Source organism: Marmota marmota, unplaced genomic scaffold, assembly GCF_001458135.2.
Source record: "Marmota marmota marmota unplaced genomic scaffold, marMar, whole genome shotgun sequence".
In the NCBI taxonomy this organism is placed as follows: domain Eukaryota; kingdom Metazoa; phylum Chordata; class Mammalia; order Rodentia; family Sciuridae; genus Marmota; species Marmota marmota.
The window spans coordinates 34,361,412-34,389,245 of record NW_026000093.1 but is presented as its reverse complement, the minus strand read 5'-3'; the positions used below and the strand labels follow the sequence as shown (position 1 = coordinate 34,389,245).

Genomic DNA, 27,834 nt, shown 5'->3' with positions numbered 1-27,834 from the left:
TATATATAATTAAAGAAAGGACTTGAGCAGAGTTTTGTTGCTTTTACTCTTACGGGGTAGCATTATACACCACTTTTACTGAGGTTTTGTGGAGAATCCCATACTGTACAAACAATATCTGTGATTTTTGCTTCTGAATGAAAAAACAAAAAACAATTAGTGAGGTTATTTTTCTTCTCTGGTAAAGTATGAAGGAACCACAAAAAAAGAGACAGTTTTCCTTTTTATTTAAAGAAAGTTGTGAGAAAGTAACTCATTAACAAATTTAACACTACTTGCATCAAGGGAATTGTGTAGCATTCTCAATTCTACCAAGGCAAAATGTCTTAGAAAAGAAATGTAACATTTCTCATTAAATGTGGCCTAAGTTGGCTATATCCAGCTTTTGATTTTTATGGATGTCGAGGAGAAAAGGCAGTTAAAAAGTAAAGGAGATTTTCAGTATTTCAGTATTTGGAGGAGCATAGAAAAGAAAGAATATAATATTTTCATTAGATCTGATTTTTAACATGACCAAGTAAGAATAAGAAAAGTACTGTAGGGTTAATTAAAACTAGTGTCTAATTGAAGAATGAAACATAAATTTTGAAACAAAATTTAAGGCTGCTTAACAAAAGAAATGCTTTGTTTCAGGTTGGTTGATTGGGTTTGCAGTGGATCTACAATTCACAAAAGTACAGTGTGGCTTATTTTTGTATAATTTAGATAATGTAGCATACTTCTTTTTGTTTTCCTCAGTAACTTTTAACTTTCATGATTGTCTGCATTTGAAGCCTCCATACTGGCTTATAAAATGGGAATGTAACTGTTGATTTTAGTTCGATGTCTCTGGGAAATGCATTCTGCTATCCACACAACATTTCTCATTTCTTGTTCCTTCAGCTTTACATATGCATAAAACACACCATAGTGGAACTGCCTGTTGAATGCCAGCACATTCATTTGTACCTGAGGAAGGAAAAAAAACAACACGGGTGATCAACTTCTCTGGAACATACTGCACTTATGAAATAATATTAAGCTACAGACTGGCTTCTGTTCAATCAGTGCTTATTTGAATTTAAAAAGACAATATCCAAGTTGGGCCAAATGGAAGAAGAAAACAGTAGCAATTCAGTAAGTTCTAAAGGGAGCATTAGAACTTTGACCAATGCAGAAAGCAGCACTTTAAAAAACCAAGTGTATAGACTCATAATACAAACTCCAAATTTTAGCAGCACTGCTGCTAGGGTAAAGATTTCTAGGTGTATTTTGGAATGTGTGTCTAACTTTGTACTAATATTTGTCTGGCTTCCACCTAGTGAACTTGTCTCATTTAGGTACTCTTGGCCACAACTTTTAAAAATTGAAAAAGGTATTTAGGGTGTCTAACTCCCCTCCGGGGCAATGTCACAGGCTCCTGGAATTTAGATTGAGTGATATTATGAGCTTTTTAAAGAAACTTGGCAGCAATTTTCCATACAGTTGTTTTATTCTGTAAAAGCTAAGTGAGCAAACAAAAATTGTCAAAAATAATTATTTAACTGGAATAAAGTTGGAAATTCCTTCCTTTGTTTCCATTTTGACATTTAGGATGGAAAAAAGGAGGAGAAGTATTTAGTTCCTCGTGTAGCTCTGAAAACACTGCACAAAACAGTCAGGAAGCGGAGGCTGCCTCTGTTCTCAGCAACAGATACTTATCCCTGCCAAGGGCAGCTTCTTTAATAGTCCCTTTTGCAGCAGTAGCACAATAATGTGGAATTTAGAAAGAACCCTAATATATTGGGTAATTTGCATTGTTGTTGCTTTTTTCTATGACAGACATGAGAACTCTCAGAAAATGGCTAAAGGGTAGGTACAAGAAAGTTTCCAAATGGCTTTCGGGAGCCAATCCAACCCTATTATTAGTTTCGGTCAGATTGAGATGGAAGGACCAATGATTTCAGAGAAATGAATACATGAGAAACATTCTCTAGATTTGGGGGGAATTTACCTGGTTGGGGGGAAACACTTTTGTTAAAACAGTCCAGTAGTCCACTAATTGACTATACATGAGTTAAGTACTCCTCTGCCTTTTTTAGGGAAAGAGAAGAGTCTAGAATCTCCAAATGGATTTCCATATAAATAATTCCTAAGATTTAAAATTGTGTCCATGTGTTTTAACCACGGGAAAACCCTTCCTGAAGGGAAAATGGATTAGAACGAGATGTACCAAACAGTAAGTATTGTCAATATTTGATGGTGAGGAGGTACTAACTGGCTTCTCTAGTTAATTATGGAATAGCTGCTTTCCTCCAGAGCATCCAGGGTTGCACATCTGTTTGTCCAGGACAATTCCATATGAAGCTATCATGTGTAAGCCGTAGAACCTTGGCACTCCAAGTCAGCCATTAATATGCTATTAACTGACACGCATTGATTGGCCTGCTCAACTACAAAAAAGAATACCCAAACTAGAGCATATTTAAAACCCACAGTAAAAGTATGTTAACTGATAGCCTTTTTTATTTATATCATACCTCATGCTCATAAAACACATCTTCCAATGTCTTTCCCCCATTGCCACCTACAGCCTCAAACAAAGGCTTGTATACCTTAAAAACAAAGACAAAGATTAATTTTTAAGAAATCTTCACTTATTATAAATGTATGTGAATATATTTTTCTAGAAATATAGAAACTGTGCATTTATTTTTTTAAAAAAAAATCTATACCAGAAGCCCTGAATATTTTATGTAGGATCTTTGGCCTCTGGTCTGGACAAAAGAGAAAAATAATCCAAATAATAAGAGTGTGGATGAAATTCTAACCTCTTCACTTATTCGGGGATACAAGGCAAGAGGCAAAAGCTGACATTCTAATCTCAACATACACTGTCAGAACTAATTACACACTCCAGTTCTTTGGACTCAGTGAACGCTTATAGTTTGATCAATATGGGTTCATGAGGGGAGATGACAACTGATAAAATTCACATGAAATTTCAAATGTGGAAGGGATGGGAATTGGGGGGAAAGCTCCTTTAATACTGTGTTGAATAGTCTCATGTAATTATTGGTGAGATGCTATGAAGGTCCATGTATCATTTGCTGACTTTTCTGTTTACTAGAGGGCTTCAAAAATCCACAGGAAGGGCTGGGGATATAGCTCAGTTGGCAGAGTGCTTGCCTTGCATTCTCAAGGCCCTGGGTTTAATCCCCAGCATCACAAAAAAAAAAAAAAAAGAAAGAAAGAAAAAATTCCATAGGAAAAGATGAGTGTCATTCTAGTCCAGGTAAAAGTTACCTGGAGGGTATGTAACTGTCAGAAGTCAGAGGGAATAGAATCTGGGATGAGATATGTAACCTTGAGCTGAGAAGCTTCAGGCTATTTTAGAGTAGCTCAATGCTAGCAGAGGGGAAGAATCCCAGTAGTTCTCTTTCCTCTCCCAGTTTCTTTTCTTTCTTTTTCTCCCCTCCCACCACATTCTGGGGATTGAACCTAGTTGTGCTTTATCACTGAGCCACATCCCCAGCCCTTTTAAAATTTTGAGACAGGGTCTTGCTAAGTTGCTTAGGGCCTCCCTAAATTGCTGAGGCTGGGCTTGAACTTTTAATCCTCCTGCCTCAGCCTCCTGAGTCACTAGTATTACAGGTGTGCACCACCACATCCAGCCTCTCCTGATTTCTGCTATTCAGCAAAGGGAGTGGAAAAATGCATGCATATCTCCATTCCTGTCCTGTAGTTGAGGTAGTTATTTGGCCCCTTGCCAAATATCTACCTCAATGAGTACTTGAAAAGACCACTAGGTCAGGGTATTGCACATAACTTTGACATGAGCTCACATTTCTAGAACACCACATCAGTCTCTTGGGTAACTTGGTTTATCAAGCTCTTCAAAGGAGTGCTCAGATGGCCACTCCTTAGAGATTTAAACAAATACTTGCTTGTCAAAAACCTTAAAAAAACACACTTGGACCAGAAACTTGAAGTATGTCTTTGGGAGGGATGATTCTTTGTTACCTAATAAACTATAACTTCTATTGACAGGAAGTATAAATTGGATGTGTGGGCTTCTAAAGCATATGTGAAGAAATTGCACAAGGTAGCAGGGTGTGGTGGCGCACACTAGTAATCCCAGCAGCACCGGAGGATTGAGACTTCAAAGCCAGCCTCAGCAACTGTGAGGTGCTAAGCAATTCAGTGAAACCCTGTCTCTAAAAAAATACAAAATAGGGCTGGGGATGTAGCTCAGGGGTCAAGTGTCCCTGAGTTCAATCCCTGGTACCTTAAAAAAAAAAAAAAGAAGAAATCACACAAGGTCACAAGGTGCTTGGGGCACCTGGGGTAATCACATACTCCATAATGATCTGCTACTCTCTTCATCTGGTCGAAGTCTTCCACTTGAGCCAGCAAGTGCAACCCCTCTGGATGGAGCTTTCCACAGGTCGGATAGAGGGTCTCCCGGTCTTCCTTGCTCAATTCAGTGCCAAAGGAGTTAAGAGTGATGATAAAAGCTCGTCTGTCAGCCTCAAACTGAATTTGCAAGACAAAAATCAGTAAAATCTAATAATCTACAAAATGGTCTAAACAAAACCCTAAGCAGGCATTCATTTCTGAAGTGATTTGCTTTCTTTTCCTGACCTCTGTCTAATTTGAATGCAGACATATTATTAATGTTCCCTTAGTCTCTTTTTGGAAAGGAGTAACTTTGCTTCCCAGAGCAGGATCTACAGTGAGGTGATGACCTGCGACCCTTGAAACCCCACCAAGTTTTATTTCCCAGACACCCTGCATCTCTGTCATGTGGGCTACTACAGTCACATAAAAAATGGAGACTAGTACCATAAAAATGGGAATACGATGCATTATAGTGCAGTCAGGGACAGAATAAGACCATATAAGTGGAAGTGCCTAGCACAGTTTTGGGGGGGGGGGAGTGCATTTCATACAAGTTAACATCTCTTTCTAAATGTTGTCAGTATAATTGTGGGTGTGGGTGTGAGCACACGCCTGCACATACATGCAGGGCTGGGGATTGATTCCAGGCCCTCATGCAAGCTAGGCAGGTGCTCTACCACTAAGTGATATCCCTAGCTCATAATTTTAACCATTTGTTTCTATTTTCATGGTTTGGATTTTCTTTTTTAATATCCTTGATTAGATATAAAAGAAAATCCAACTCTGTACCTAAGAATTCTATGGCTTGGGTGAGTTATCTTCCTCTCAGGGCCTATGCTTCCTTATTCGTAAGAGGATGGGGTTGGCTACATGATCCTCAAGGTAAGTCAATATAAAGCCACTAGCTCCCATCCTCATGTAAAACCTAGTTCATCCAATCACTCATTCTAGAGACTTCCTTCTTTTCATTTGCTGTCCATGTTTTTACTATCTCTTGGTTCTCCTTCTACCTATTCTGACCATTCCATCTTATTCTATCCTTCCAGGATTCCTCTCCCACCTACCCTGGTATTTGCCATGGTCACTGGCCTCAGAAACTTGAAGTGCCCTATACTTACACATTAGTTTGAAATCTGTGCCTGTGTTTTATGCTCACTGCACTCTTAGATCTTTGAGGGATCAAATCTCTTCTTCCTTGTTCATTTTTGAATAACTAGTGCCCAACACACAGGAACATCTTAACTGTTTACTGAATCCAATAGAACAGTCTGTGGTGTTATTACTTTCCAAGTTCTCTAATATTTTCTACAATGTTGTTACTCAGTATTTCACAACTCAGTAGGAGTTTGTCACTAGGAAGCCCGAGGGAAATGCAGAGTCTCAGGCCACAGTCCGGACCTACTGAACCAGAATCTGCTTTTTAACAAGATTCCAAGGTTATTCATGTGCCTACAGAAGCTGAAAAGAATTTTTCTGTGCTATCCTTTAATCGTTACTTCTGATAATTAACCAGTGACAAAACCAGACTTGCAACAGATTTTACTGGAATTCTTTTGTTAGAACAGGTGTTTCCTATCAGAAGGAGAGTGAGAGTTTTGTCTGATCCATTTGATTGCTCTCATGGAAATTATGGGTGGGCCAGGAGCTGGGAGTGGACCTACTGGGAAGCAAAAGCAGCTGCCTCTGGCTACTGAAGAGCACCAGACCTGTCAGTAAGTTTAGACCTTGAAGGGACAAGAGAAGAAATGCCAAGAGGGAGATTCACAGCAACAAGAAACCTTAAAATAAAAATTAGGGCAGGAGGAGCAACAATGGAGGTGATTGTCCCAGATGTTCTTTTATGTGTTTTCTAGTTCTAAGATGTTAGGATTTTGAGGCGAGAATTAGGGCAAGGTAGGCAGCACTGCAGATATGCAAGACAGCAGAGGCCATGCCAGAGGAGGAGCCTGAGTGAAGGAGGGCATGACATTTTGGAGGAATGATTGTAATTCAAACATCAGGGAGCAATTAGAGAGGTGGGTGGACTGGTAACTGGGGAGAGAACATGAAGGGCTTAACATGCCCTGTCAAGAACAGAGGACTTCAACAGACACAATAGTTACGGGAACATTCTGTACACTTGCCAATTCCTTGTCCTTATTACTACTTCTTCCCCTAGCCTGCAACACATAGACCCTGTACCATACCTCTGCATGTTGAATTCCCTGTATTTGAGGGCCCCATCAAATGCCATTTTTCACAACAAGCCCTTCTATTTCTTCCCTAAGTGGACATGATTTCCTTTGAACCCCTATTATACTTTCATTTCCCTCAAGTATAACTATGTGAATATCCACCTTATTCTTCTACTGTAGAGGCTGTGTGTGTGTGTGTGTGTGTGTGTGTGTGAATCCTCTCAGTGAAAAGAACTATAATTTTAGAATTATGAAAAGACTATTCTTTGATCATCCCTAAGTGAAGTTTGACAACATCTGACTACAGGAAATCAAATGGGGTGTTACTGGTTTGATTTAGCTCCTGTTTTCTTTGCAGGGAACTGGGTTCCTATGTGGCACAGTGTATGTTGCATGCCCTTACCACTCTAGAAATATTCATTTTCAAATCATAACTTATTTTTATTGTTGTTGTTAAGAAAAAACCATACTGTTGACTTATTCAGTAATTATCAGTTGTATATCATAGAGTTGAACTGATCAGGTCACACATTGCCAGTTCCTTAAAGGAAAAAGGATACACCTGGTGGGGTTCAGAGAGCAGAGGTGTCCATGGCAATGGAAGGGTGAGGTGAACTGGAATCCAGCCCAACCTTATTGCCTGTGTACTGTATCATTAACCATTTACAGTAGATGGAAGATCAGGAACAAAAGGTGATAGTATACTGCAATGTATTTGTTTTGAATTTTAATCAATTTCTTTTCTTCATATGGAGGTACAATCTTATAATGAGGCCAAATTTTCACATGCAAGTCTAGATTTATGCTCTCTTCTATCATCTTAAGTCTTTTGAAGAAACCATCAAGTGAGATTAAATGAGCATGTATATGAAACTTTATAAATTTATCTGTAACTGCACAAATGAAAGGAAGGTAATTACATGATGAAAAATATGTATGTAAAATGAACAGATCTTCTCTGAACATATTATTAGAAAGGTTATAATGTTGTCCAGCATGCCATGTACAGCTGTATAGTGGTAGCTGAATTTTCATTTTTAATAGTTAAAAAAATTATTCTAATTTGATAGTATTTTGAAGATAGGAAAGAAAAAATGAGAACACTGGGCTTATAGTTATTTGGTCAAATTCTTTCAGCGGCAAACATTTTTCTAACACTATTGTGTCTTTTTACACTAGTGAGGATTACAAAAACATAATTCTTACTGATTTCTGAATTTTTAGGCCATACAGTAGGATCTTGCTTATGAATTAGTACTTTATACAGAACAACTGTGAATGGTGAAGTTCATACAGAGGCATAGGGCACAGCTGACAACCAGGAGCCAGGCTGCCTGGTTCAGATCCTGACACTACCACTTACTAGAGTTATAACAATAGGTAAGTCACTACCCTTCTCTGTGCCTCAGTTGTGCTTTCTGAAAACCAAATACTAAAATGCCCATTTTGTTGTGCACTTCTGAAGTCCATGTGAATTCATGAATATAAAGCACACAGGATGGACTATCGCATAGTAAATGTTGGCTATGAATAGCGCCATTTTATACCTTTTGTAAAGTTATAAGTTTTAACAAAACTTTTATTTCACATATTTCTAGGTTTAAGATATACAAAACCATTTCTAAACCATAGAAATGATGCCAACTAAAAACTAGTTGTGAACGATAAATAATAAGACTTTTTCCAATAGGGAGACATTTTTATAATAAATAAGACTTACTGTGTGGCTAAAATTATGAAAAGAAAGAGGACAGTTTCATAAGGTCACTAGGTTACTCATATTATATGACCAGCATGAAAGAGACTAGCTCACTTTCTGATTTTAAGTTTGTCATGAAAAAAAAAAGTTATTTATTTATTTGATACCTTCTTCTTGTATAACATGGATAAGGATAAACATAGTTTTGGAGTTCTTTACTTTTTGTTGATCTTTACTTCAAGCAGTGCAATGGTTTTAAGAATTTCAACAGGGGATACCTACATATTTTTAACTGTAAAATTTTAATGATTAGATATATGAGGAAAACTAATTTCATATATGCAGTAACAGAACATTAGATTAAAATACATGCAAATGATGTTCAGTTGTTGCTGCTTTTTTCTTATGTTGCTTAGATTTTTCTTGAAATCAGAAGTCTTTGGGTTATCTCAATATCTATCCACCTGTGAAGTCAACATAACAGATAACCTATGATTAAAAATATTCTTTACATAAAACTTAGTTTCAGAGGACAAAACTTCCCTGCCCTGATCATGCATGCATTTGTAAATCCACCTTCATGCAAGAGGCCCTCTAAGCATAGATAGAATCATGGTGATAAAGAGGAATTAAAAAGAGTATAATATCTGCTGCAGAGGTAGACAAACCAGCACTCCCCCACTGAGCTATGCCCCTGGGTCCCAAGCAAACACTACTCTTAATTTAAGACATCAAATGACATATATAATCAAGTGTCTGCTTATTTTTTACATGGCTTCTAAGATTAAAAAAAATATAAGCAGGGTCAAAACAAGAAAAAGTATGTAAACACATTATTTGGCATAAAATATTCAGGGGCTCTTTCTTACCTCAAGAATGGGACACATAATTTCTGCTGTGACATCACCATGATTCTCACAAAATTTATAGAATGCCTCAAGGTAAGACTGAAAAAGAAGAAAGATCATAAAACAATAAAATGAATATGTTTTCCTTTTGGAAATTTCTAGATCAGTTTTTTTATGGAGTATTAAATGCTTTTATGGCAATTGAATCATTTTTTTTCCAATAGGGAGACATTTTATAATAAATTTGGTAGACACTTTCATGTTGTGGCATGTTGCACAGACTAAAAAAGAACTCCATAAAAGAACAAAATGGCACTTATCATAACTTATAATTATGCATTTTTTTTTGCATGGTTCTTGAATTATTTCACATGGTTAATTCTGGCTATTCTAACAAGAGTGCCAAGTTCTTTTCTGAGCCTAGCAAGTGATTTTAGCGGCCCTGTGCTGACATTTAATCTCTCAGAAACATATTTGGGATGACTTGAGTGTGAGGATATATTGGAAAGACAGACTAGGTTGCAGGGTCAGACTGCCCATGTGTGAATCCCAATTCTCATGCTTACTAGCTAACTAACATCTACCAAGGAAACCCTATAACTCCATGTCTCAGTTTTTTCACCTGAGGAATGGGTATGGTAGAAATCCCAGTTTGGCTGTTAGATGAAGTAAGTTAAGGCCTACAAATGGCTTAGAGTGGTGCCTTCTGTTAGTTATATCTCAGGGACATCTCCTTAAAGCCCACAAGTCTTTTTATAAAAAGAAAAATTGCTTGTAGTACAATACTTTTGAGAGGACCATGTGTTTAAGCTAAGCATGCTATACATAAATGACACTATATATTAATTTATCCTGTGGGAGTATCCAAAGATGCTACAAAGGTTGGAATGAAAAAGGGCAGATTTGCTCAGCTCATACAAAGGGCTACTCTAATGGTGGCAACACAGTCCATACAGTTGGATTGTGCAAAGTGGTGTATGTTTTTAATTTTGGTGACTGCTGCACACTGTACTTTAAAATTGTGTGGGCAGGTTAACTATGAGATGTGGGGACTCTATAACAGGATCAACAACAGTGAGGGACACTATATAGCAGAAGGTTTACTATGCATGCTGGTTACTTTAAATGGATTGATATGGTTCACCCCACTCTTTTATCCATCCACCTACCACCATCCAAACAACACCTTTTATATTCTGGGAACTGTGCATGGAGCTAGGAATACAGAAGTACGGGTCATGCTATTTCCTTTCAAAAATCTTGTTGGCTGAGGGAAGCTGACATGCATGAATGCAATGGGAAGACAGACAAAAAAGAACTACATTCCAAATCTGCATAGCTTCATTATTATAGAAGTTGGCTGATGGGCAAAGTAACTTTTGTTGATAAAGAACTCTGGTTATGATACATTGCATAATCAAGAAAAATATAATATTCAGGAAAACCATTACCTTATACAGTTTATTGCGCAGCAATTCAATATTCAGCTCATCTAGGGTATTTTCAGACATACAGTCTTGAAAGAAAGGAGCTGAAAACAGAAATTTATCATAAAAAATAAATAAATCAAAGGCAAGATTATAAAGTGTAGATAACATTTCCTGAACACACGACTCTCTGTTCACGCCTAATGAGAACACTATGGAGTTGCAATCTACAGACTCAATAAGGCTAGCAGGAACTAGGATGATAGAAGTTATTATTTATAGAGCATTTACTATGAATGAGGCCTGGACACTGCTCACTGTACTAAACACTGAATTCATTTTGGTTTATTTTAATCTTCTCAGCACCTTGGAACTATTCACTGAAGGCTCACTTTTTGAAATCCCTCCTTTATATCCCCAACACATGGCTGCTTATCTAGTAGTAATATTTATCATTTGCAACCTAATTTATGCTGTTATGGATAAAAATTATGTCACAGTTAGTTTGCAAAACTCTGTTACCACAAGATATGATTATTTCCAAAATGAAGAAACTGGGATAAATTGAGTATTCCCAAGTCACCTTGGTGAGACCAGGCAGAGCCTGACTTCAGCTCATATCTGTCTGATTCTAGACTCACCCCTTTTCCATAGGCTATGTTGCCTTAGCCTTGGACACAAAAGGGTGACACAAAGTTTTTTCTTTTTTTTGCCTTTTTAAATTTCTGTCTTAAATGGCAATCATTTTGGCTAGGGGTGCAGCTTAGTGGTAGAGTACATTCTTATTACACAGGAGGCCTTGGGTTTAATCCCCAGCAAGTTAAAATAAAAGGCATCTATTTTGACAAATGATTAACAATGAAATGCTACTATCCAGATTTCCTGACAATAATAGATAAATAATACTCATAAAGTTATTCCTTTAGCATTGTTAAAGAATAAGATTGCATTATTAAATAATAATAATAATAATAATAATAATAAATGAACATTCATAGTACAGGGTTTGCAAGTTGGAAGATGATCCCCAGCTTCTTCTCCACTATGAATGGTTCACATGTGACCCTAAGCAGGTTGATTCATTTACCTTAGCCGAAAAATGATGGATCAAGATTAGAAGAATCTGCTGGGCACAAAGGCACACTCCTATAATCCCAGCAGTTTGGGAGACTAAGGCAGGAGGATTGTGAATTCAAAGCCACCCTCAGCAATGGCGAGGTGCTAAGCAACTCAGTGAGACCCTGTCTCTAAATAAAATACAAAATAGGGTTGGGGATAAGGCTCAGTGGTTGAGTGCCCCTGAGTTCAATTCCTGGTACTCCCCCCTCAAAAAAAAAAAAAAAAGATCTCTCAAATTAACAGGNTTTTTTTTTTTTTTTTTTTTTTTTTTTTTGCCTGGTATTGAGACATGAGATGGGGCTGAGGCAAGCATGCACAGTCATGGTAGACCAGATAAGGAATTTGGATGTTGAAGGTAATGAAGGATACTGAATACCTTTAAGTGGAAGGGAGTGTTATCATCTATGTATTAAATATTAGAACAGGAGAAGAGGTAAATACACACATATAGTATGAGGGCTTTGTAAAACTTACCTTATTTAATCTTGATAAGAACACTGTAAGGTAGAGTCTATTCTTATTTCCATTTTACAGGTGAGGAACCAAGACCCAGAGAGACACAAACCAAGCCCATAACACATACAGCTACCAAGTGGGCAACTGAGAATCGAACTCAGCTGAGACCCTATTCATAACCCTTATCCATGCTGCTTTTAATCATCAAGTATGATGCATAGGTTTCTAGAAGTTAGATTTGGAGGCTACTTAATGAGATGAGTGCATTGGAGGAAGAGGAGGTTGCAGTGAGTACAGATATTTTGAGTGTAATGAGTTTAAGGTGCCCAGGAGATATCCAAGAGGAGATGCTAGGGAAGCCTCAGAAGTCTGAATCCTGGAAACAGTGGTAGACTAGAGGCATTTGGGAGGATCTGGAGGGAGGGATTGATTCATTCATTCTATCTATCTATCTATCTATCTATCTATCTATCTATCTATCTTTGCAGTACTGGGGATTGAACCTAAGGGTGCTCTACCACTGAGCTACATCCCCAACCCCTTTCCCCTCACCTTTAAAATTTTTAGACAGGGTTTCATTAAGTTATCCAGGCTGACTTCAAACCTGTGATCCTTCTGAGTTGCTGAAATTACAGGTGTGTACCACTGTGCTCAGCAAGGAGGGAGTCATTTAAAGGTGGAAGCCAAAGTCTTGGGAATATCTAAGATCATATCCCAGAAGGAATGTAAAGTGTTCTTTCCTGATAACTCTGGGGAGTTCCAATATTTAAAGACCTTGAAGAAAACTGAAAAAGATGATCAGATGGGAGGAGAACTGGGGTGTGAATACTAGAGAGCTCTAGAAAGAAGTGATAGAGTGTCAAAGGGCCAGATATGTCAATGAAAATAGACATCCATAGATACGACAGCTAAAAGGTCATCTGTGAACTCGATGAAAACACTTTCAGGGGGTTGGGGCTGTAGCTCAGTGGCAGAGCGCTTGCCTAGCATGCATGAGGCCCTGGGTTCGATCCTCAGCACCACATAAAAATAAACAAATAAAATAAAGGCATTCTACAACTACAAAAATAAATTAAAAAATTAAAAAAAAAACACTTTCAGGGGAGTGTGTTTGTGGGAGAGAGAAGAAAGTAGAAGCCTGACCACTGTGTCTTTGAATAAATGGGAAGTAAGGAGGCTAAAGAGAGAGTTCCTATCAAGAGTTGAATGGAAAGTAAAGGGAAAGAGCTACATGAAAATATAGGGACCAAATGAGTTTTAGCTTTGAGTTTTAGTATTTTTTTTAAAAGGTGGGAGAGAAACAAAGATGTTTAAGTGCTAAATGGGAAGGAGGCAGTGGAGAAGGTGAATGTGCAGACAGCTGAAGAGGGAAGGGACAGTCCCCATATGAGCTGAGGTTCTCAAGGTTTGACAGTGACAGGGCTGAACTGTCACAAGATAGACTTGAAAAATGACACCTTGCAATGGATTAAAATTAACCTGGACACTTAGAAGCACTGTCTGCAGAATGGCTTCATGAGTTGCAGACTTCCTGCACAAGGATTGATTTCTGAAAAGTAAGGCTCCTTCTCTGTGGAACTTCTACAGTTTACCCCAATAAAAATTCTAACTAAAGAAGTTTTTGAAGTAGGCAATTATCCCTTTATAAAAAGCACATGACTATACAGTTTCTTCACCTCCCAAACAGCAGTACCAAATTTAGACATTATGGAATTTTAGAATCCTTTTTATCTCTTGAAAATGATATTAAAATGGAAGCGCTTATTTAACTGTCCCTTTATGGCTCAAAAGCAATTACCTGAGAAGGGAATTGCTAGCTCTTAATAATCCTTAGCTGGCTCTAGACATTTAATTGTTCCCCACAGCATCCCTGTAATGTAAAAGCATATGAGCTGTTAACATGCCCAATCTGCAGAGGACTAGGAGACTGATGTTGATGGGTGACAAATGTCAATGCTATAAGCAGGATTTCACCCTCATGTAACAAACAAGTCTGTGACTATATAGCATGTGTGCATGTGTGTGTGTTGAGTATGCTTGTTGTTGTTGTTATTGTTATTATTATATTAATAGAGTGGCTAGGTCCTGTCTTACAGTAAGTAAGAGTTTTATAGATTGAATTCAATTTTATTTCCACTCCTTATTTGAGTGACTTTGTTTCTAAAATGGGACAGTAATACCAGTTATTGTGGTGTTCGGGAAATTAAGGCCAAATCCAGGGCTTGGCTCATGCTGGGGGCAGAGGTCTCTTTCCTGTCCCCTTTCTTCTCCCCATCAGATATCTGCATCAAATATCATTATTACTGGCTGTTGGGGTGGAAGGTAACCTGCCCAAGACAGTTCATTCTGCTCTAGACTGTAGTCTTTATAGACCTCCAGGGCCATGCCTCCACTGGCAAGAATAAAATAATTGCTGAGCAATTTTTGATCTTTAAGACACCCAGTTATTCATCTAGTTCAAACCCACATATTTCAGATAATTCTGTTCATAAGTAATGACAGAGCCAGGGGCAGTGCCTAATCAGTCAGATTAATTTTTCTCTTATTCATGGTCTATACAAAAATCCTTATTTCCAGCCTTTTTAAGTATTTTATTCTGTAACTCTGATATAAGCACCTGTGAAAACCACGAACTCATCTAAAACTGTGATAGACTAATTAAATTACTCAATTTTAAAAATGTTAGGTTATAAAAATATATTTTTAAAATTCTACATCTTGGGGCTGGGGTTGTGGCTCAGTGGTAGAGCACTTGCCTGGCATGTGTAAGGCACTGGGTTCGATTCTCAGCACTGCATATAAAGAAATAAAATAAAGGTCCATTGACAACTAAAAAATATTTTTTAAAAATTCTAAGTCTTTTTATTTATTTATTTTTAAAAATGTTTATTTATTTATTTATTTTTCTATGTGACAGGCATTATATGTATTGCTGAATTAGAGGAACTTTCTTCTATGGGTAAAATTTTAGTACTTCAGTGTCTTAGCAAAAGCTGGGAAATGGCTGTCCTTGGCTGAGCACCCTGGCATGAGAGAAGAAACAGAGTCCAGTGAAGATCTCCAGTGTGCTGTGCCATGCCAGTACAGGGAGCGGTCCCATAGTTTGTTTTGTGCCCTAAAACCTTCCAGACCTCAGGGCTGTGCATCATGGTGTGGTTTAGAGAGAAAAGTGGGAAAAAGCACTTGGGGAGAATGACAGTTGTGAAAAGGAGGTGGAAGGGACCCAGCATGATGGCCTTCCTGTAAGTTCTCTTAGGCAGTTCTAGTGTGTATAGGCATTCAGGATCTAGAAGATGGTTACCTTGCCATTATTCCCATGTTCATAACACTTGGAAAGTTACCCCCCACACTTAGGGGGACATGTAACACAGATGAAAAATTGCTATCCTAGAGGGCATTCAAAATTTTTTCACTAGGATGACTTTTAATTTCATTTTTCTTTTCTTGCACTACTGAGATTGAACCCAAGGGTATTCTACATCTGAGCTACATTCTCAGCTCTTTTTATTTTGGAGCAGGGTCTTGCTAAGTTGCCCAGGCTAACCTTAAACTTGTGATCCTCCTGCTTCTGGATCCCAAGTAGCTGGGAGTATAAGGATGTGCCACTGCACTGACTTAATTTCTTTCTTTTTTTAATTTTAGTGTTCTAAAATGCACATATTAGAAGAATTTTTGTGCATTTTAAAATTACTGGGGTGTATCAAAGGATGGTGATCACTGATCTAAGAAGACAGAAAAGACATTGGACACTACACAGTGAAGAGTTATTAGTCACAATGTCATTTGTCCCTCAGATAAAATCCAAGAGACTCTTATTGGAGAGTTAGATTGCCGGTGCGCTAATGAGCACTGAATCAGAGTGAGCAGAGACAGAGGTAAATTCAGGCTTTTAAAATGAAATCAAAGGGAAAAAATGTGGAGGGGGTTCATTATGGCCCATGGAAGTATTCCAAGGTTTCCTTGTAGAGCCTCTTGCTTCAGCATCCCAAGTAGCTGGGATTACTGGCATGTACCACTGTGCTTAACTATCCCATCGTGAACATCTTAAATTAGTATGGCATATTTGTTATAATTAATGAATCCATATAAACATATTATTATTTTTTAGTTGTAGTTGGACACAATACCCTTATTCTATTTATTTATTTTTATGTGGTGCTGAGGATTGAATCCAGGGCCTCTCACGTGCTAGATGAACACTCTACCACTGAGCCACAACCCCAGCCCTATGCATATTATTTTTGACTCAAGTCCATAGTTCATTCAAACTTATTTAGTTTTAACTTAATGTCTTTTTCTGTTCTAGGATCTCATCCGGGACACCACATTGCATTAGTTGCCACATCTTTTCAGGCCTCTCTGGGTTGTGGCAGTTTCTCAGACTTGTTTTTGACAATCCTGGTAATTTTGAGGAGTACTGGTCAGAGATTTTATAGGATGCCTCATTACTGGGAGTTGTGTGTTTTATTATAAGGCTTGGGCTGTGACCACATAGGTAGAGTGCTATTTTATCACATCATATCAAAGGTGTGGATTAGTATTACCATTATTTGTGACTGTCAATGTTGACCTTGATCAACTGGCTTAAGTAGTATCTGTCAGGTGTCTCCAAAGTAAAAGTACTCCTCCATCCTTTTCCATATTTCATTTTTTTGGAAGGAAACTTCCATGTCTCTGTGTTCAGGATACTTAAGAATTAGGGATGCTGAACGGAGAAATAGCCAGATACCAATCTCTTAAAAAAAATTAACTAAACAAAAAAGTTGGGTTCAGTGGCACAAGCCTGTAGTCCCATCTACTCAGGAGGCTGAGGCAGAAGAACCACTTGAACCCAGAAGTTCAAGACCAGCCTAGATAACATAGTAAGACCTCAATTCAAAAGGAAATAAATAAATAAAATTAATTAAATTAAAAACAAAAAAAGGATAGAAGAAAGATTTGTGGTTCTCATCTCCGAGCACAAAGTATCTACGTAGATCATTTGGAATTCTTCACCAAGGGAGTTTTGTCCCTTCACCTTTATTTATTAATTTGTTTAACTATTTACTTATACCAATATAGATTTGCGGATATTTATTTTATACCTGGGGTGATGATTCAATGCTACTTCCTCTATTTTGTTGCTTCAAGTGTTCCAGACGTTGGCCACTTCAAGCTCCTTCAAGTGGCTCCTCTGATGTACCCGTGACATCATGGTGTGTGTTTGTACTTATTTCTAGCATTTTCTTACTTTATAGCACTACAAGGAAGTCCAGGCTCATCTTGAATACTTCCTGCCTCAGTCCTAGAATCGATTATTTCTCCAAGGACATCTGGTTCCTTGTCTGGGAGAAGGGCATTAGAAATCAAGATCTAGGCATGAGCTGAGCTTATTACTAGGTTGTTGTTCCTTTTAAGTCCTCTTAGCCAGCAGAGCAAAGAAATATTTATGTGTATAATTAACCAAGGATGCTATTTTTGACATTATTCTCTTTCAGTATGTTCCACTCAAAGTTCTCACCCATGGCCACACTTTTCTCTCTATCATGTAGAAGCAGACTTCTTGCAAATCTTCAACTCTAATCAAAATCTCTCTGCCCAACCTTAAATCCATATTCCCCTCCCTCTCTCTTTACATATATTTTTTTGTGGTGTTGTGATAAAACCCAGGGGCTCACTCATGCTAGGCAGGCACTCTCCCACTGAGCCCCAGCCCCAGCCCTGACCCATATTCTTGTCCTTTCTTTTTGCAGATATGACTGCCTGATTTCCCCACAGGCCCCTAAATCATGTGATCTTAAAACCTGAAGGCACTGAATCTGTTTCTCCTTCTCTCTTTATCAGTGATCAGAATAAAGCACAAGTTTTTCATCCTTGTATATAAGGTCCTCTATTAATTGGTCTGTGATTTCTTCTCCAGCTATGATGTGGATAAAAATCATTAAAAACAAAGTATACATTTTAGAAGAGAGCACAGGACAGACCTCTGAAAGTTCTTAAGGGGCAGAAAGGAGATTTTTGAAAGATAGAATGGAAAGGAGTTAGAATGGTCAAAGGAGTGAAAAGAAAAAGTGTCATCACAAAATGACTGAGACAGGACGTCAACAACCCGTTAAGTGCCATGGTGAGTTGGGAAGGGGCTGAAAAGCATCCTTGGGCTTAGCAACTAGCAAGGTTTTGGTGACATGATGGGAGAGGAAACAAGACTGAAGTGGATGAGTAAACAGAAAATAGAAGGCCGATTAATCTTTTCACAAACTTGCCCTCATGGGAGAAGAAGACTTCACAGGGTCACTGAGCAAATTATATCAAAACACACATATAAAGACAGTCTGTCTATGGGGTATGGTGGTACACACCTCTGATCCCAACTACTCAGGATGCTGAAGAAGGAGGATTGCAAATTCAAGGTCAGACTGGACAATTTATCAAGACCTTGTTTTCAACAACAACAACAACAACAACAAAAAAAAATAGCAGCTTGTAAATCAAAAGAAGTTGTCACAGAAGAAGTCTGGAATTTGGAACAGATAATCCTGATTTTAAGATCGGTTCTGTCACTTAAAAACCAATTTAACAAGTATTCCATTTCCTCAGTTTAAAATGAAAATATTTGTTCAATTTTGAATGGTTGGCATCAGGACTTGTAAATACTTATGAAAGTACTGGCAGAGGGCTGCCCCGAATAGGAGAGAGATTTTCCTATAAATAGATCTGTGCAGGATGGGAGTAGAAAATATAAACCATGTAATCTTTAATGTGAAAAAAAATATAAGGTTTTTACTCATTTTTAAGCCTGAGATTTCTGCATCTCTGAAGTCTTACATTTAGTTCCAGCTAAAGGAATCCTTTCTGGTGGCACTCATCAGTGAATGCCTACAATTCCAGTTATTTATGAGGCTAAGGCAGGAGGATGGCAAGTTCTGGGCCAGACTTGGCAACTTAGTGAGGTCCTGTCTCAAATAAAATGAAAAAATGGATGGAGGTATAGCTCGATTGAACACTTGTCTAGCACGCAGCAGGCCCTGGATTCAATCCCCAGAATTCTTTCTAAAGTTGCCTATTGCTCTTAGACAATGGGAGTGTATCAAGCCTGTGTGGTGTAGAGACAAGGAGCCGAGTGGTATAGTTCTGTGGAAGACTGGAACACGACAAGACCATAAATCATGTTACCTGTTCAGATGTTAGTCCTTAGCTCTGATTTATACTTATTGTGAAAAGCCTATTACCATTCTGTTCTGCACCTTCAAAACCTCGAGTTGCCTTTTTGTGATAGGTTTTCTAAAAAATATAATGCTTTGTAAAAGATATCTGGAGTTCAAAAGACCCAATATTACCTCTTTGGGAATATAATCATTGATTTCAAAAAGAAGTTTGCTAATAGGTTGTTATAAATGATAATCACTTTAATATGTAAAAAGGCCCAAACCTTTTTGATAGATGGAGGCACTTCAGAACTCAGTCTGAACACTTCCTTTGGTCCCAAATGAATAGTAAATTACTTGGTGATTGCAACAGATTCATTGTCTGAAAACATTGTTTTAGACATGGGAGTCACCTCCTTATATTAGGCCTTGTTTGATACAGGTTCCTTTCTACCTAACAGGTCTGGTCATAATTCTTTTTTTTTTTTTACCTGCAAAACATAATATATTGTATTCTTAATGACAATGATACTGTTTAAGGTGACCAAAACTATGTGATATGTTGACTAAGTCACACTTGTACAGAAGAATAATCCAAGATAGGGATATAAAATAAATTCTCAGAGGTAATTGTTCATGGAAAGAACTGGTGTGTGTGTGTGTAACTTTGTGTATGTTTTGTAAGTTATTTTATTCCTCAGTGAATCTCCTCAATAAATGGTGCTGATTCATTCTTATCAGTTCTACCCGTACTTATTGTTATAAGGATAACAAAGGCTATGTTATATGGGAAGTATTTCCCAATGTGTTAATTTTTTTTTAAATGAAAGTTTTCCTTGATTACATTGGTAAACATTACATTAAACCCTGGGTACGCTCAATCCAGAGTTAAGCACATAAGGATGCTCACATGGGGAAGCCCAGCCATTTTGCCTGATTTGGTAAATAATCTGCTGAGATTTAGAATATCCCCATAAACATTCTGCTCCCTCTTGCATTTTTGGTAACATTTACTCTGATGCTTCTCTCTCTCTCTCTTTTAAATAGAGGAAGTGAAAATGTATTTTAAAAAACAATTTTGCTGTCGCATTCATTTTTCTTTCTAGCAAAAAAAAAACACTGAAAAATTATTCAGAAGTCAGCAAGGCCTATTATAGCATATTTCAGAGCAAGAATGCTGATCACTCTGCCTTTCCCAAATCCTCTGTAGTTGTGGAATCTTTAAATTCTTTAGCATTTAAGATTCTTTACAATGTTGATCTAAACCATCCGTTTGGACTAAAAATTCTTCAAACTTGTGTGTCCTTTTCTACACTGGTGTCTTGGGTCCTACTCATCTCTAGATGTATAAAGTTGCTAAAAGTTGAAATCCTTCCCATTCTTTAGAGCTACATTCAAACATCACATTTTTCCTTAAGCTTTTAAAATGTCTCCAGTAAGAGTGATATTTTTTCCTCTCTCTGTAAATCTTTGTGTTTATATTTATCCTGGGGTAAAATTAATTTTCAACACACATTGGCAGTGCCAGTGATGAACATGAGGAATAGTTAGCATGCTCATTCACAAGCATTTATTGCATATTTAGTATGACATAAGACCTGGATTCCAGTACTAATTCTGCCACTACTCAACTGTGTTCTCTTGGGTAAGTTATTTTGTTTATTTTTTGCTAGTGCATTTTAATTATATATAATAATAGATTTCATTGTGGCATATTTGTATATGTATATAACACACTTTGATTGTATCCAACCCTTGCCCTCCTCTCCCCATGGTTAAGTTGTTTTATATATTCATCTTAAATATAGTTGTTTGTAGCTAATTCTTATCCATATTTATTAACTATAATATCTATAATGTGGAGATTTTATTGAATATATTTCTTGTGATCTCACAGGGGCATGAATTCTTCCTTGCACAGAACAGAGATATAATTGTCACTTTTTCAATTGATGAATAAATATCTCTCTATGTTCACAAAAGTATGTTAACTCATGGTGAACAAAAATAAAGGAAATATCTGGTTACTTGGAATCTTAGTCCTGAGTTTCTTTAATAGGAGCCATAGCTGCCTGTTCCTTGAATTTTCTGTAATGTATCCTCCCAGGAGAATCTTCATAATATTAAAAAGACTGCTCTAGCTGGGTGCAGTGGCGCATGCCTGTAATCCCAGCAGCTCAGGAGGCTGAGACAGGAGGATCACGAGTTTAAAGACAGCCTCAGCAATGGCAAGGCGCTAAGCAACTCAGTGAGACTCTGTCTCTAACTAAAATACAAAATAGGGCTGGGGATGTGGCTCAGTGGTTGAGTGTGCTTGAGTTCAATTCCTGGTTCAAAAAAAAAAAAAAGATTGCTCCAGAGTTGTTTCTCTTCTAGCCATGCATGGAATACTGTGGTCACTCCGAACAAAAACAATGGAGTGCTTCTTGTCAGTTTGGCTAGGCATGCTATGAGTGCACATCACAGTCTTTTCGACATGGTCAAGAACAATGGCTTGTGGATCTCATCTTTATTGTGCTTAAAATACCAGTCAGAACACATTTTGGATAATTTCATGTTTTTCTAACATGGGGAAAAACACCAATCACTGCAGCTGAGAGGATAAAAGAGAAGCAAGATTTCCAAACACTGTGGAGTATTAGAGAGTAATTTGCTAATATCTATCAAAACCTAAAATCTACATAACCTTTAACAAAGCAATTTCACTTCTGGGACTAGATTCTAGAGAAGTTCTGCCATAAGAAAGCAAAGTGTATGTACAGTGATGTGGGTTAAACATGACTTTTTTATCATTATTATTATTATTACCACATTACTTGACCCAACAAAGAAATGAAACAACCTAGTTAGACAAAAGGGGAATGATTAAATCGATTATGACATACCAAACACACACAAAAAATGTGATATACTACATTCATTATATAAGATAGACCTATAGATACTTACATGGAAAATTCATAGTAGATTACTTTTAAAAAGATAAATTATAGACAATACATGTATATATGTGCATATACATATATATGCACATATCTAATTTTTTTCATATAGGAAGTAATTCAAAAGATATTCATTAAACTTATGAATGGCGACCACTGGTAGTATTACCCAGCAAGGTTGTTGTGAGAATTAAATGAATCTAATATATGTAAAGTAATTATAAAATTACTGGCATATGGTGGGCATTAAATTTTAATTAAAAAATCTCCTTTAAGAAAACACACAGGTGCTTATTTTCAATTAAAAAAAAACAAGATAAAATAAAAGTACAGCAACATGTACCAGATTAGTACCAGGCTACATTTCAGTCCCCATTCTGAAAACTAAGGCTACAGCACAGCCTCAAATCTCTTAAACTAAGCAATTCTTGGCGAAGGAGTAACACTTTGGAAAGCAGGTTGTTGGGATCAGTCTTGCCCCCTGGTGGTTGGTAAATGGCTAGCCAGAAAGTTGACAAAGCCCAAATGAAATCTTGCCCCTGATTTGTATCCCAATAAGAACTGTTGCAGCAATGACTTCCTAAGCTCTTTCACATTCATTACCTTAAAATTCTTATATTAAGACAGTAATTTTTCTGACATTGTTTGTATCAACAATCCAATGGCAGGACTAAGTAAACCTGTGTTTTCTGTTCTTTCTGCTAGATTTGCCATGAACCATAAGGAAAATGAACCCTATGTATATTATACATTTGTATATAGTATATGTATAATGGATATAATATACAGTAAACATATATCTAGTTTAATCAGTTCATTTCATTTGTGTGCAAACCACATAATCATACTGAGCCCCACATTTTATTTAATTATTTACTGTTCTCTTGAAATTATTAAACATTTTAAAGCAAAAGGCCCTGTACTTTCATTTTCAGTTGGTTCCACAAAACACACAGCTAGCTCATTTTTAAATTAAACTCATAACTCCACATTGTATGTAACTACATTTGTCCATTAGAAAAGAGGAGGAAACTAAGGCTTTGAGTGATCAATGAACTTTTATTGAGGCCCCACGGCTGGCACACCGTAGGCCCCTGTTAGAGTCTATTTACTGGTTGCAGAGTTTCTCATCTGTATAGGTATCACCTGGAAAACCTTCAAACATGCATATCACAGACCACATTCTAGGGCCTATTAAATCATAATCTTTGGAAGTATAGTCTTAGAATCCACTCTGTAAGTAATTTTTTCCACTGGTTAGAAAATAAAGTCTATATTGAATTCATTTCTAATGTTAGAATCTATATAAACCTTTATTCACAGCAGTCACTTAATAAATGTTATGCTGATTGTTATGATTTGGATATGAGGTCTCTCCCAAAAGTTCCTGTGTTAATGCAGGAATGTTGACAGATGAAATGATTGAATTGTGAGAGCTGTAATATAATTAGTCCATCCTAGTTTAAGTGGATTGGGTGGTCACTGTAGCTGGTGGGGTATAGATGGAGGAGGTAGGGCACTGGTGGTATGCCCTGGAAGGCTTCATTTCATTTCCCTTGTGTTCTCTTCATTCTTCCCTCTGCTTCTTGCCAGCCCTGGACCATGCACTGTTCTTTCACCACACCCTTCTATCATGAAGGCTGCCTCCACGTGGGCCCAGAGTAATAGAGTTGGCCCTCCATGGACTAAACTTCTGAACCATGAGTCAAAATACATGTCTCCACCTCTAAGTTATCCTTGTCAGGTATATTTTGGTCACAATGATGAAAAACTGACTTAACCCAGAAACTGGTAGAGAAGTGGGGTCATTGTTATGACTAACCTAACCATGTGGTTCAGAAGCCTCTGGAGCCGATTTGTGGGAGGAGTTTATAAATATTTGCAGGCTGCAAAAAGCCTTAAAATGTAAGTGGAGCTTAATGGGCACAATTCTGATGGGAGTTCAGAAAACCAGGAATATGGATTGTGCTCATAAGCTTTCAGAGGGAAATGAGAACTCTATTGAGAATTGGATTAGAGGCCATTCATGTTACATTCTGGCAAAGAACTTGGCTATATTTTGCCCACATTCTGAGACCTTTTGTGAGGCTGAATTTTAAGGCAATGGACTAATCTGATGCAGGAGATTTCAAGGCAGCAGAACATTCAGTCAGTGGCATGGATCTCACTGGCAGCATTTAGCAAGGTTTACTGTGAGAATCAGGTGCAGAAAGCAGAGCCGAAAGATTTTTAAAACTTGTAGTTTATCTAGAAACGTCCATGTAAAAAGGCCAAGGAATGTGCAATTGTTACGGAGGTTATAGCCACTAAAGAGATGCTAATTACTTTACACAGAGACAATTGGAAAGATGGCCTGACATCATCTCAGAATTTGCTAGACTATACCCATTTCAGCATAAATATACAGAAGAGAAGAGATCCTGGGGGCACCCTACTTGTACAGGGAGGCCTAGGAAGTTACTGTATCGCTTCAGCTGCCCAGGCACTCAGAGGCTTCTTCATCCATTATTCTAGGAGACCTAACTACTATCCAAGCTGACAGCAGACACTGGCATTGTAACAGGGCTGAGGCCTTCTGGGGAACTGAGGCAGTGAAGACTACCCCCCCTTCAAGGCCTGATTCTTGCAATCAAGTCAGAAAGATTTCAGACCTGTTGTTCAGAGTCACAGGCATGAGTTTATTAAAGCAATAGGAAAAGGGAAAGGGAGAGAGTGTGTTCTCTCAGAGAGGAGATGACAGTGTCCCTCTCCTTCACTCCAGTTTTATTTGGGTCCCAGAGAAGTTTCCAGAGAGCTCCATCCAGGTTCACTTTTTGACTTTTCACTGACAGCAGAATGACATTGAGAAACTAATGTGACTCCATTTTTTTTTTATGTCATTGTTGCTTTATTTCTAATATCGTGTATCCATTAACAAATTTTTGTAGTTTTATGTTAGGGTTAAAAGTGATTTTACATACCATCATTACAGTATTGCATTATTCTGCATTGTTTATATATCTACCTTTATCAATGAGATACATACTTCCATATGCTTTATTTTGTTGCTTAGCATCCATTCATTTTAACTCAAAAGAACTTCCTTCAGCATTTCTTATAAGCCATGTCGAATAGTGACAAACCTCCTGACTTTAATCTGGTAAAGCCCTCCCCTTCGTGACTCCATTTTTGAGAAACCAGCCTCTACCTCAGAGCAAAGCCTGTCCAAGGAAGGGGGCGTGACCCTTGTCTTTGGAAAAACCCACAGAGCACTCCTAAGCACATATGCACCCTGCTGAGTTCTTTGTCTGCAAATAATAGGAGAGATCTGTGGCGCCAGGTGTCCCTGACTCAGTTAGGCTAGGTAAAGATCCATAGCAACCCCCTAGCAACCACCAATCAGCATGAGACAGGGAAAATACCTGGGATGCCAGATGACCCCCCAAGTAGTTTATGGTGGTTGATAACATGTTGGGAAACCATGTAGTTTAGCACGTACTCCCCTTGTGGCTTAAACCAATCAGTTCAAAGGAATCCCCCTCTTGTACTAGCCAATCACCCCTACCCAACTTGTTCCCACCAGTGAATGTGCTAATCAATGTTAAGAGTTGTTGTTTGATTTTCCCGAGGTATGGAATGATTTGCTGTGTGATGTTGTGACACATAGAGTATCCCCAAAACCTATAAAATCTCACTGGACAAAGGACTGGGACTCACTCCCTGGGACTGCTGTGTCAGGAAGGGTTGTGAGTCCAGGCTTGAGCTTGCAATAAAGACTCTTATGTGATTGCATCAGATTCAGCTCCTGGAGATCTATTGGGGTCCCACGAATCTGGCATTACAACATCACACTTTCAAGTCCCCATTGCCATGACAACTCTAGGTCACTTGGCCCATGCTGACTGGTTCTAATTGGATTCTTAACCATAAATTCTCACAGATTTTATGGTTAGGAGGAATTATTCTTATCTCCCTGAATTCTGAGATCTGGTCTGTGAAAAGGGTCATAAAAATCTTCCTTTAGTGTAACATAGGTTCCTGTTATCAACATTATTGCTGGCCTCTATCTCTCCTGCAGCTAACAAACAGGTAGTTTTCTGAGGAATGTGAAATATCCTGACCCATTACGCCAGGCAGGCAAATTGGTTCTTGGAAAAAAAAAGCATGGGGTGGTGAGCACAGTGGGCCCATTTTGTAGGAATAGTCTCTTGTGCTCCCACCACTCACATCTGTCTGGCCCCTATCTGTATCATCCACGGGATACTGGTTCTGCAGGAATGCAGGATGCTCCAGTTAGGTCAGAGAGACTTCCACCTGATTTCAAAGGAAGCCTGGGGATACCAGGAAAAGCACAGCAGGATTGGAATCTCAGCTGGTTGCCCCTTAGAGAGTGATTCATGAAGCACAGAGATATCAGAAATTAAGAGGTACTGGTAACACAGACTATCTGCTGAGAAAAACTGCTGACTGTGGAGAGAGCCTAAGTGCACTACAACCTGCAAGGCCAAAGGTACAGGGTTGCCCAAGCCCTTTGGAGAGAACATCTGTACCCATGTGTCCTAGGTTCTTTAAGTGCTCTCCCATTGGCCAGATGAGAAATTGATTAATGCTTAAATGTTAAACTGCGTTTGGCCACCCAGCCAGAAATGGCAGAAGTGTTCAACCACTTTCTATGGCCTCCCAGGGGGAACATATTCCTCATCCTACAGGGTGGTGACTATTAAGTTAGAGGTATAGACTTTAGCACACCAGAAGCATGTGAATGAGAAGTGCCTCTCCAAAGTCTTCCTTTCTTGACTTTTACTTGGAGATTTAGAATCCAAGCTCTGAATCTAGGCAGGCTCTGCTCTCATCCCAGTCCAGGCTCTCTTCTTGCTCATGTCTAAGGTCCAGCCACATCTAAGATGGGTAGTTATATCCAAACATAAAGTCCTTTCATACCTGTTATTCCTTCAACCTAAGCCCATTGTCGATATTGGTTCATATGCTGCTTTCTCCGCAAAATCTTGAAGTCAGAATGAGTTGCTTCACTTTTTCTAGGATCCTCTAATTGATTGATGGCTTGGGCCTCTGTGATAGCTGCCACTATTATCCTGTCTTAGTTGCTCACCATTTCGGGACACATCTTCTGGCTTTTCTCAATTGGAAGCTGTCAGTAAACCAGGGTTACAGTATTCATTTCTTGCCTACCAGGTGTCAGGGTGACCAACTCACCTGAATTGCTGAGGACTTTCCTGATTTCAGCACTAAGAGCCCTGAAGTGTATGTTTCACACAGTGGCAAGCCTATAGATGGTTTCTAATGTATCACTGAGATATTCAAGAACTCAGATCAACCTTTATAAACGAATCTCTAAATACGTTTTCAGTGTGGGGCATTTAACATCAAATTCTCAGGAATTTTATGTTCTTAATTTAAGATGATGCATTATAGTCATCCCTCAGTATCTACTGGGGGGGGGGGGCACTTGTTCCAGGACTCCCTGGAGGTACCCAAATCTGCAGATGTTCAAGTCCCTGTTATAAAATTGCATATAACTTGTACACATTCTCTTGTATGCTTTAAATTTTCTCTAGACTACTTATAATGCCTAACATAATGTAAATGCTATGTAAATAGGTTTACACTGCATTATTTAGGGAATAATGACAAAGAAAAAAGTCTTTACATATTTAGTATAAATGCAATTTTTTCTCTAATATTTTTC

At 38.1% G+C, this 27,834-nt stretch overlaps 1 protein-coding gene and 1 long non-coding RNA gene across 3 annotated transcripts in view; one reads left to right on the top strand and one right to left on the bottom strand.

Annotated features, from left to right (window-relative positions):
* Nucleotides 1-210: 210 nt before the first annotated feature.
* Atp6v0d2 (ATPase H+ transporting V0 subunit d2) overlaps nt 211-27,834 on the bottom strand; it is a 44,386-nt gene continuing 16,762 nt past the window's right edge. Inside the window, exons 3-7 of the mRNA XM_048782850.1 lie at nt 10,532-10,772; nt 9,102-9,179; nt 4,318-4,494; nt 2,499-2,573; nt 211-948 (exon numbers count right to left, since the gene is read on the bottom strand). Of these exons, the coding sequence (XP_048638807.1) occupies nt 787-948; nt 2,499-2,573; nt 4,318-4,494; nt 9,102-9,179; nt 10,532-10,772 (733 nt within the window). The 3' untranslated portion in view covers nt 211-786. The remainder of the gene's footprint in view (nt 949-2,498; nt 2,574-4,317; nt 4,495-9,101; nt 9,180-10,531; nt 10,773-27,834) is intronic.
* LOC125610508 lies at nt 12,008-21,240 on the top strand. 2 transcript variants are annotated; one of them, XR_007340497.1, is made up of 2 exons: nt 12,008-12,290; nt 17,815-21,240. It is a non-coding gene; the product is annotated as an uncharacterized LOC125610508 (long non-coding RNA). The 2 variants fall into 2 exon arrangements; XR_007340498.1 differs by having other exon boundaries at nt 16,389-21,240.